Source organism: Talpa occidentalis, unplaced genomic scaffold (assembly GCF_014898055.3).
Source record: "Talpa occidentalis isolate TD23 unplaced genomic scaffold, MPIMG_talOcc4v2.1 talOcc4.2, whole genome shotgun sequence".
NCBI classification, from domain to species: Eukaryota; Metazoa; Chordata; class Mammalia; order Eulipotyphla; family Talpidae; genus Talpa; species Talpa occidentalis.
In genome coordinates this window covers 18,639,539-18,651,025 of record NW_023602073.1, presented here as the reverse complement: position 1 = coordinate 18,651,025, position 11,487 = coordinate 18,639,539, and the positions used below count along the sequence as shown (strand labels likewise).

At 44.7% G+C, this 11,487-nt stretch overlaps 1 protein-coding gene across 1 annotated transcript; it reads right to left on the bottom strand.

The window, feature by feature from the left end:
- Positions 1-376: 376 nt before the first annotated feature.
- Positions 377-10,912, bottom strand: LOC119251820 (enoyl-CoA delta isomerase 2-like). Its single transcript, XM_037519112.1, has 6 exons — positions 10,847-10,912; positions 8,557-8,719; positions 5,644-5,742; positions 5,225-5,410; positions 3,817-3,886; positions 377-483 (listed from the first exon to the last, which is right to left on the bottom strand). Exons 1-6 carry the CDS (start codon positions 10,900-10,902, stop codon positions 377-379), a joined length of 681 nt encoding a protein of 226 aa, XP_037375009.1. The 5' UTR covers positions 10,903-10,912.
- Positions 10,913-11,487: the final 575 nt, after the last annotated feature.

Sequence of the window (11,487 nt, the reverse complement as noted above, 5' to 3'; positions counted from 1 at the left end):
TATTACACTGCCATAGAAGTATTTTATTTATTTAAAAGATTTATTTTTTATTTATGCACAGAAGAGCTGGGGTACAGGCTAGAGTTGCGGGGGTGAGAGGATTCACCAGAGACAGAGTGGGGATCAGAACAGGCAGATCCACTGAAATACACTGCTGAGGGGAGCAGTGGGGAGACAGGAGAGGTCTGCTGCTCCATGGGTGGGTCACCTCCCTGGCTGGGGATAGAACTTGTACTACGGATAGCTTCAAAGTGCTGAGACTTAACCCCTTGAGCCACCAGGGAGGCCCCATAGACCTTTTTATTTCACTTTTGCTCAACTCAACACCACTTTGATGACTAGGGAAGAGCCCTCTGGTATCAGAACAATGTCCCACTTACCTCAGTAAAATGACACTATCTTTAGCTTTCTGTTCTACTCCACCAGGGGGAATGTCGGTGAAATTACTCAGATCATTTCCACTACTGTAATAATCACCATTTCCTGTAAATAATATCAATGGAACAGGTGAATGTGTATTCACTCTATGATTACTGAATATTTGCTATGTGCCAGGCTCTATGGCAAGCACTGGAAAAATGTATAGTTCCTGCCCTCATTTACAGGCTGACAAATGTGCTTGACATTGATCTAAAAACACACAAATAAATGCAACAATGATCCAAGACAGGTCTGTGATAATATGAGAATGAAAGGGGTTTTAATCAGAGCTTCTTCCCAAGGAGGGTACAACTGAAATGAGATCTGCAGGGCAGGTAAGGTGAGCTAGAAAAAGAGGGCTGGGAAGAAGGTTCTCGCAGAGGGAAGAGCATGCACACAGGTGCTGGTGTCTGTGATGGGCTGAAAGAAGTGTCACTGCATCCAAGCAGAAAAAGTCAGCGGGACAAGCTGTAGACTGAGCACGGGCAGGACAGATGGTGGGATTTTGTTGAGCTGTTAGTTTCATTGTAAGAGCCACTGAAGGTGTGTTGCTTTAAAGTATTTATTTACATACAATAAGCTGGCCAGTTTTTAAACTTAGTTTAATGGGTTTTGATCATTGTAAATACCTCAAAGGGTTGTTGTGAGAAAGTAAGCTTTGGAATTGAAGGATAGACTTTTCCAGAGAAGCAAAAGTTAAAGAAGTTCATCATCGCTAAACCAGCCTAAGAAGAAATGATAAAGGGACTTCTTTAAACTGAATAGAAAAGGTGCTAATTAGCAACAAGAAAGAATAAATCTCACTGTAAAAATACAGTAAAGTGGATTAATCATTTATAAAGTTAGTATGGAGTTTAAAAAACAGCCAGAAAACAAGTAATAAAATGGCCATAAGTACACACTATAGATAATTACTCTGAATGTGAATGGACTAAATTATCCAATCAAAAGACAGAGAGAGAGACTCAGTGGATAAAAACCAAGATCCTCCTTTATGCTGCCTATAACATATTTGCTTCAGATGTAAAGAGTGAAAGTGAAGGATTGAAAAAAGATATTCCATGTAAATGAAAGCCCCCGCCCCCCACAAAAAAAAAAAACCAAAAACCCAAACTGGGATAGCTCTAGTTATTTCAGAAAAAATAGACTTTAAAACAAAGTCTGTAATAAGAGACAAAGTAGGGTACTGGATGGTAAAGGGGTCAATCCACAAGAGACAAACATTTGTAAATATTCATTCAACATAGGAGCGTCTAAGTATATAAAGTATGCATTAATAGACCTAAAAGGAGAAATAACAGTGAGGGACTTGAATATACCATCGTGGTCAATGGGTAGAACATCTAGACAGCAAATCAATATGAAAACATTGGCCTTAAGCAATACATTAGACCAGGTAGACTTAATGTTCTATATCCAGAACATTCCATCTGAAAGCAATAGAATATACAATCTTCTCAAGTATGCATAGCACATTCTCCAGGATGGGTCATACCTTAGGTCACAAAACAAGTCTTAATAAATTAAAGAAGACTGAAGTCATAGCAAGTATCTTTTTTGACCACGATGGTATGAAACTAGAAACTGATTACAAGGAGAAAATTGGGAAATGCCAAGAGTAAAAGCTGACATCCATCAAGTACCCGCCTTGCCTCTCACCTGCACTACATCATGTCGTCCTCCCAACCATTCAATGGGATTAGTAAGCACTGTCTTGTCCATATGGGAAGCAGAGGTTGCTCACGGTTAATAAGAAATGAAGTCAGGATTTTAACTCAAGTTGATCTGAGTCCTAAGCCTTAGCCTTAACCACCACACACGGCATCCCTTCCAAATCCAATGACTTTCATTTTTCATGTTCTCATCAACCTAGGTCCATAGCTATCCACAATATTTTCCAGTTATAACCATAATACTAATAAAATTTTTAGAGTTAAAAAATATATATTAACATTTTCAATATTGTTGGTTTTTACAATTACAATTTTTAATACTTGTGCACTATATAATAAAGTGGATAGTCTATGATTTGTTTTATTATTCTATCATGGCAATGTTAGAATGTCTTCACAACTATATGTAATGCTGCAAAAACCTGCCTAACAACTCCCCTGTTCTTAGATAATCTTCCTAAAAAAATTCCCAGAAGTAGGATTCCTGTACCAAAAGATATGAACATTTTATATACTGCAAAATGCCCTATTCCTTACCTAGTTACACTTCTTTATTTTTAAAGATTTATTTATTTATGCATACAAGAACTGGGGTACAGGCCATAGGTGCGGGGAGGTGAGAGGATTCACCAGAGATAAGTGGAGAGCAGAATAGGCAGACTGGCTGAAAATCACTGCTGAGGAGAGCAGTGGGCAAGTCAGAAGTGTCTTCTGTGCGATATGGCTTGCTCCCTGGCTGGCTGGGGATCGAACTTGTGCTGCAGAGGCTTCCCGATAACTTCATAGTGCTGTGCTTAACCCCTTGCGCCACCAGGGAGGCCCTAGTTATACTTCTTATAGCTGTTTATACTGCTATCAGCAAGATATGAGACACTTCTACGTTAACCTTGTCAAAACTGGTTATAATTAAAAACTTTGCAAGTTTAGAGGACAAAATAGAATCTCATCATTCTAATAGAATCTCATCAATGTATCTGTGATTATTAATGAAATGCATTTTTTTTTAAATTGTCTTCTACTTGGACTTTCTCATGTAAATTGTCAATTCATTTTTATTCACCACTGTATCTAACAGATCTTAGAAACTTTTTTTGGGTTTACAGTACTGTATTTTATTTAGGGGGACAGCTTGACTGCTCTTCAGATCTGCGTGATCACATCACCCTCTGCACCTAGGCACCTAGTTCTCCATTTTTTAAAAAGATTTATTTATTTATGCATACAAGAACTGGGGTACAGGCCAGAGGTGTCAGGGGTGAAAGGATTCACCAGAGACAAGAGTAGGGAGTAGAACAGGCAGATCTACTGAAATACACTGCTGAGGGGAGCAGCGGGGGAAACAGGAGAGGTCTGCTGCACCATGTGGGTAGCTCCCTGGCTGGGAATCCAACTCAGTGCTGAAGTGGCTGTGGATAGCTTCGTAGTGCTGTGTCTTAACCCCTTGCACCACAAGGGAAGTCCTATACTTGTTTTTTTAAGCAACATCATATAATATTAAATACCTTTCAGATATGTACCACTGATTTAGTATTTTCTCACCAATTTGTATCTGCTTTTTACATGATAAAGGTGTCAATCCTGTGTCTATCATATTTGCTACATATTTAAGAATAAAGAGTACTTCAGTCCTGGCAAAGATTTAGAGCTTTTTACTCAACTTCCTATCAAGCAGGGAGCCCCCCAAGACAGATATTTCATTAAATGGTCCAAGAAAATGTCTTACCTGTTAACACGGTTAAGGCTGAGTCATCCTTGCCAGCGGCCTGAAGTGCAAGCATAATTTCCTGATACATCTACGGGGAGGAAGAGAGGAACAGGACAGGCTCTGAATGTGGCCACCACCACCTGGCAGACCCACTGCGTGACAGCCTGGGAGGCCATTCTCTGCTAAGTGCCAAACATCTGGGCTGTTTGTGTTGACACCACCAGAAGGGTTGCTATGCCACCCGAGCAGATTTTCATTCTTTTTCAATTAGTTGGAGTGTGCTGTGTCCCTACTACGTGTTCTGATGGGGGACATACCCACTTTTACCCAAGAGTAAACCAAAGAGGCACTGAGCTCTTGGCATTCATAGAGGGGAAGCTCTAAAATAAGTGGCAAGTACAAAGTAGCAGGAAGCTCAGAGGAGGCGCTGAGACTTATCCAAGGAAAGTGAATGAGAGGTGATCAGTGACAGTGTCCCATGAAACAATGGTTCAGTTTGGACCTTAAGAGAGAGCCTAGGTGCCCAGGCAGGCTGGGAGGTATTCATGACCTGAGCTAAAAGGCGGGAATTTCCAGGACACGGTGACGGTATCCAAGGGCAGTATTTTAAATCAGCAACATCTCTGAAAATCTTGGTTGTGTGGCCACTATAACTCCTGTGCATGTAAAACTGGTGCGATTTCTACCTTACTGAGATTTCAATGTGGGAAAATGAAAATAAAATTTTGAGCATCAACTGCTTTATTTATTAAGTGGCACGTGTCCAACTGCCTTAAGGCTATTGTAAGTTAGATGCACTTTCTGCTATAATGTAAATAACAGACCCAATGGAAGAGGGTTTCTCTCAAATTTTGCTCCCAGTTCAGCACCAAGCATCCAGTTAATTCCCTATAATTTTTTTGCAGGGGGTAAGAGCTGAAGTGGTTATTTTTTATTATTGTTCTCGTTCAATGACAGAGCCAAAGTCTACAGTTGTCCTTGTGAAACAGCTCTGCTCTGCTTAATCTCTAATCTCTTTAAGATGCACTTCTTTCTACTTCTACTTATACAAAATAAAGCTCCATGCAAGGAGAACAGTCATTCTCAAGTATAAGCCATGTGAAGATACTTTGGGGACCAGGGCCCAGGCATGCTCGGAGGTGGGAGGCTGGGAATACACCTCTATCTAAATGTGTTCTTACGTATGCCTCATTTACATTCATTTATTTGTGCTTCCCTCATCAGGAAAGCCACAGCCCCTCTGGCTCACATCTTCTAAACAATGAAAGCCCAAATCTGTTGTAAGAAGGAGCTGCAATTACTTATCTTCCCGCACAGATCAAATCAGAGATAGCACAAAAACAGGAATAATGCTAAAACGCCAGTTTTTGAGAGGGACAGAGGAGGACAAGGAAAGAAGACAAACTCCCCGTACAAGAAGAGTCACCTTGGTGCTGATAGCGTTCTTCTTGGCCGGCCGGTTCAACATTATCTTCGTGATGCCGTCCTCAGAGGTTACCACCAGGAATTCATATGCCCCTTGCTTACTCTCCGCGCCAGGTTTTACCTGGCTAGAGGACTCAGATGAGCTCAAACTGGACACCAAATCCACATAGTTCTGCCTGGCAGTTTCCTAAAGAGAAGATGACAACTAGTTTCAGCCCATGGTCAGCAAATAGGTATTTGAGAAACTTACGAGGCTGATACATAGCATCTTGCAATGAAGAAAGAATGGCCGTTCTGGTTCAATAGAGGTATGTCAAGATCCCGGACCTCTCCGTCTATAACGGCTTGACAAGGAGAAGCACCTAACTCATTTTAGGAGAACAGCAAGTCAAATAGGAGCAAGGTAACAAGTAGACTTACCTTGGGCAGGCTGCCAAGGCCATTCCATGCATCCCATTTGGCCTTATTGACAAAGTCGAACACACCAGGCTTGGGCGCATTACAAGGGCCTTCCATGGCCTGTGGAAAGGAGAGGGGCGGCTGTGGTCAGATACTCATGCAAAAAGGAACCATAAATAAATGCACAACTAGATGACCATGTCTGCCCTTCACCAAATACTTGGACAAGGTACAAAAATTGATGTGAACTTTCCTCTCTGAGGTTACTGCCAAAACATGCACAAACAACTGGAAAAAAGCCTGGAGACAAAATGTGCTATCAGTCCCTATATTTTTTACTGCCTGAATGTGAAAATGAAGCAAGAGAAGTGTTTTGGGGAAAGTCAAAATCCCGGAGCTCTCCATTTATATGGCTTGACAAGGAGAAGCACCTGACTCATTTTAGGAGAACAGCAAGTCAAATAGGAGCAAGGTAACAAGTACTTTCAGAAGTACTTAGTTCAGAAGTTTTCTATGGGTGATCACATATTTAATACACAACTGAAATATTCAAGAAACATTTGGAAACTCACAATAAATGCTGAAAGCCCAGTCAAAGGTTTAAAACAGCCCACTCATTCAGTGGGGAATTTTCAGTAATGGAGTAACAAAACTGTTGCTGGGAAGCAGTCGTAGGGAGGGTCAGAGCCACTGGCCCTTCAAAAATATAACTGAAGAACATGCAAGCAGAAAGCAAAAAGCACCTAAATTTTGTTTGTTTCGGGTAGACTGAGTGTTTTGAGATGAATAAAATATCCTACTCGGCTGCTTTTCAGAAATGGCAATTTAAAACTCCACTTAGAGCCTCCCTGGTGGCGCAAGGGTTAAGATGCAATCTATGAAGCAATCCGCAGCCACTGCAGCATGAGTTCGATTACTGGCCAGCCGGGGAGCAACCCATATGGCACAGCAGACCTCTCCTGACTCACCCCTCCTCCCCTCAGCGGTGTATTTTGGTCAATCTGCCTGTTCTGTTTCCCACTCTGTCTCTGGTGAATCCTCTCACCTCCCCCCACACACCTTTGACCTGTGCCCTAGCTCTTGTATGCATAGATAAATAAATCTTAAAAAAAAAAAATTAAAAAAAATTAAAAAAAAACCCTCCACTTTTAATAACCCTATTCAAAAAAATTTTTTTTAAGATTTTTTTTTTATACAAGTACCAGGGTACAGGCCAGATATGCGGGAGGGTGAGAGGATTCACCAGAGACAGAGCAGGGAACAGAACAGGCAGAATGATGAAACACACTGCTGAGGGGATCAGTGGGCGAGGCAGGAAAGGTCTGCTGCACCATGTGGGTTTCTCCCTGGCTGGCCGGGGATTGAACCTGCGCTGCAGAGGCTGCGGACAGCTTCACAGTGCGGTGCTTAACTGCTTGCGCCATCAGGGGAGGCCCAAGATTTCCCCTACTTCTGATGCCAGGTGCAAAGGTAGGGACTCCTGAGCCCATCCTCAGGTTCAATAATCTGCTAGAATGACTTGCAGGGCACCCTGGGCACTATTACACTCATAGTAGTTAAGGTTTATTGGGAAAAGGATACAACTTAACATCAGTGAGGAGGAGACACATGCTGGGGAGTCTGGGGAAGTACCCCCTACTATCCCCTCCATCAGTCAGGACAACCCATATCCTCAGAACTGACTGAACACACACACAGGATGGGTCCACCAGGGGAGCTCACTCAAGCCGCGGTGTTCATCAGGGGCTCCATCCTGCAGGTATGACTGATTGTGGAAGCGAGAGGCCCCACCCCAGGTCACCGAATGACTCTGCTGGGCCAGTCCCACTCTAAATCACACCACCGGACTACTTGGGTAAACAATAACACTTCTATGGCGCTTGGTAGTTCACGGGCCTAGAGATCAGAGCAAAGGTCAGGCCTTTTTTATGGGCAAAGTTAAATTCTTAACTCTCTCCACACCCACACGAAAGTAAGAGACTCATACCAATCACAGGAATAGAGAGAAAGCACACAGGAGCCCAGAAGAACTGACCTCACAAGGGAAATTTATGGACGTTGGAAGTTTAAAATTTAAGTTTTAAAATTTTTGTTACAAAAAATTTTCAGACATAGCAAAAGCAGACTAATATAAAGGATTTTCCGTACTCATCAGCCATGATTAACAACTTTTTTTTTTTTGGCCATTGTTGCTTCACCCATCCTCTTCTTTTTTTGTTCAATTATCTTAGTGATTCCCAAACACCATTCTAGTTTGCCTCAGCATATTTAGTACGCATTGTTGCTAAGAAAAATCAACATTTTCTTATGAAAACATGACACTGTCAGCACTAACTCCTCCTTGGGATCATCCAATATTCCATGTCCAAATTTCCCCAATTGTCTGAAAAAGTCTCCATTTATTCTAATCAGCACTCAGCAAGTTCTACATATTTGGTTGGGATATCTTTTAAATCTTTTACTCTGGAGTGATCCTGGGGGATTACTTTTTTGTCTTAGCAGTACAGGTTTCCCCTTTTATCCAAAAGTGGTGTTCCTCTGAAAACTTTCATAAGCCAAAATGGTATAAAGCAAAAAGATAATTACCTTTCATTTATACAGAAACATTTCTGGGCATGAACAGACTATTCCTACCTGTCATACCAAGTAACACACAAAGCCCACAATAACACACATAGTGAAGTAGCACTGACATGATAAATACACAGCTGTGTCACACAGCTCCTGAAGACGTGGCAGAAGGCGCTTTTGAGAAAGGGGAGACAAGTGTATTTCAAAGTCTAATGTACCGAAATGCTCCTGGAGACACTTCAGAGGAAAGGCAGCAACACAAACCTAAAAATATTCAAGTCGGATTTTAAGCACCCAGCATAACTATTTGAGAAGCCATCTGCTCAAAAGGTCTTTAAATTCTATTAGGCCTCAGACACTTACCTGCTTATAGAGTGCATAGAGTTTTAGCTTCACTTCATTTCCTGGATCTTTCTTTAAAAGCTTCACCTGATTCATTGCATTTTCAAAGTCCACCTGACTGGCTCTCATTGCTGTTCCACTCATGTGCAGCGGGAATGCCTGGGAACAGGTGACCTGCACAGGACTGCAAACAGGCAGACTGGTTTGTCACTGTTCCGTCCTTGCACAACCAAATGCTGTGTTCCTCTCTAAATATCTTCTCTAAACTTGCCCTGTTGCTCCCCCCAAGCTGGCTGCAAATGGTTTGAGGTTGCCAAGATGATTCCCAGAAAACAGCAGAGGACAACTGGAGCAATTTTCCAATGACAATCCAACATGGTATTTGGAGCAACTCAAATACAGATAAAAGCAGGTGCAAATTTTGCCAGAAGCAAAATTCTTCTATCTGCTTGAAAAGCACAGTTAGAAATATGCATGAGATAGAGACTAAGGGAGTGAAATGCACAGAAAGAATTTAAGTCAATTGTGCCTCAAGGTCCAGAACAGCCTTAGCATTCACCTATTAACAAAGTATAAATTCTTTTTTTTTTAAGTTTTTTTTTTTTTAAGATTTATTTATTATGCATACAAGAGCTGGGATACAGGCCAGAGATGCGGGGGGTGAGAGGATTCACCAGAGACAGAGTGGGGAGCAGAACAGCCAGATCGACAGAAAACACTGGTGAGGGGAGCAGCAGGTAAGACAGGAGAAGTCTGCTGTGCCATGTGGGTAGTTCCCTGGCCTGCCGGGGATGGAACTCATGCTGCAGAGGCTGCACATTGCTTCCTAGTGTGTTGCTTAACCCCAAGTATAAATTTTTTTTTTTTTTTTTTTTTTTTTAAATATTAAATTTTATTTTTATATTCCCCCATACAATTGCAAACGCCCCATTCTGACCCCAATCCTTCCCCTCCCGCCCCCCACCCCCCAAAAAGTGTCTCTGGTTCATAGTTTTTTGTTGATTTTGATTTTCACTTTCTTATATTCATTTTCCTGGTCCCTTATTTAAGTTTTCTAGATTCCTGCTATGAGTGAGACCATCCGGTATTTTTCTTTTTCTTTTTGGCTTATTTCGCTGAGCATGATCCCTTCCAGTGCCATCCATGTTGCTGCAAATTGATCCAAGTATAAATTCTTAACAGTCAATTCTATGCTCTCTACTCAGCAAAACGTGTGCCCCAACATTCCACACAGGTGGGAGAAGGGGTGAAGATACAGGAAGTGCTCAAAAGGACAGGTGAGCAGTTGCAGGGCTTACAGACAGAGAACCCCTTCTTTCTTGGGATTGGGACCAATGGGGGCCGGGAGCGGGGGGGGGGGGGCTGGGGGGGGGAGGGCAGGACCGGGAAATGTACCTGCTGTGGACGCCTTGAAGTTGGGCTGAGCAGAATAGCCCCTGCTCCCACAGGATGTTAAACCAGCCAGGCAGCAACAGAGCAGAAACAAGGTCCAGCTAAGTTTTTAAGCACACACAGTAAGCAGAGGGGGCAGGGAAAGTTCAACTGAAGCCACAAGGAAAAAATGAGTGTTCACGACGACGACCCTGAATCATAACGTTTAAAGGCATCCGAGATTGAAATAGTTAGAAATAAAGCCTAAATCTAATAAATATATCACCGCTACTGCACTCAGGCAAATTTCAGAGCATGATGAACGCTACAGCAAATCTTGAAATGACCAGTGTGTAATTCGACAATTTTCAGTCTTTCAAAAACTTTTCGATTAAATTATCCAGTGGAAAATCTGCCTCTTACGTGAATTTCGCCCTTGGCCAGTCCCAAGCAGAAAACAAAAGGAAAAACGTTAATGCCTTAAAGTGCCGGGTCCCACAAAACCTGGTGCAAACATATAAAAAAACTTAGTTTTTTATATGACACAGCACGACCGCTAGACACACAACACCCGGAAAGTCGCCACCACGTCCCGGGGCTGCTCGTTCCCAGCGCACAGTCTCGTTTTGGGGCTTCAGACTTTGGACCCCTTCATCTAACACTCCATAACTGATGCCTTCCCCAAGAAGCGCACAAGCGAACCCACCCGGCGCCAAAGGGCCGAACGCTCGGGCTCCGTTTCGCGAACGCCGCGCGCGCCGCGGGGGCGGCCGCGGGAGGCCGGGCCGAGGAGGGCGCCCCTCAGCGAAGGACACCGGGCGCCGCCCCCCGCGGGGCCCCTGAGAGGAGAGTCCGCGGCCGGCCGGGACGACATGGCGGGGAAGACGGCCCGGGACGGCGGCGCCCCGCGGGCGACCTTGGACCCCGGGCCCGCGCTCACCTGCGCAACGCGCCCCAACTCCAGCGCCGCGCCAGCCGCCCCGCCGCGCCAGCCATAGCGTCTCGGCGCGTGGGCGGGGCCTCGGGCCCTACGTGCCCCGGAGGGTGGGGTCGGCCGCGGAGGGGGCGAGAGGCGGGGGGGAGCGGGGACGCCATAGGCCGAAACGGAACGGGGCGGGCCCGGGCCGTGGCCTGGGGACCATAGGTCAGAGAGGACAAGGGGCGCGGCGCGGCGGGCGGGGCGCGTGGCCTCTGGCGGCCGCAGGGCGCACCCGTGTCTGGCAGCTGCGACGCTGACTGGGCCCCGCGGCGCTGCGGGCGCCTCCCGAGCGGCGGGAAGGCGGCGGCGCGTCTCGGACGCCGGAATTCCTCGCACCCGGGGGCTGCCGGGCTCCGGGCGCCCTGAGCGGGGTCCCGCCCGCGGTGCTCCCGAGACCCAACCTCCAGCTCCGGAGGCCCAGCCCGGGCATTCCAGGCGAGAGGGCCCAGCTGTGGAGGGTGTGGTCAACATCTGCCGCAGGTGCCTCAGGTGTTTGCAGCCCATCTTTCCCCGTCAGTCGCCATCTGTGGAGATACATATATATATATATATATTTTTTTTTTAAAGATGTATTTTTTATTTATACAAGAACCGGGGTACAG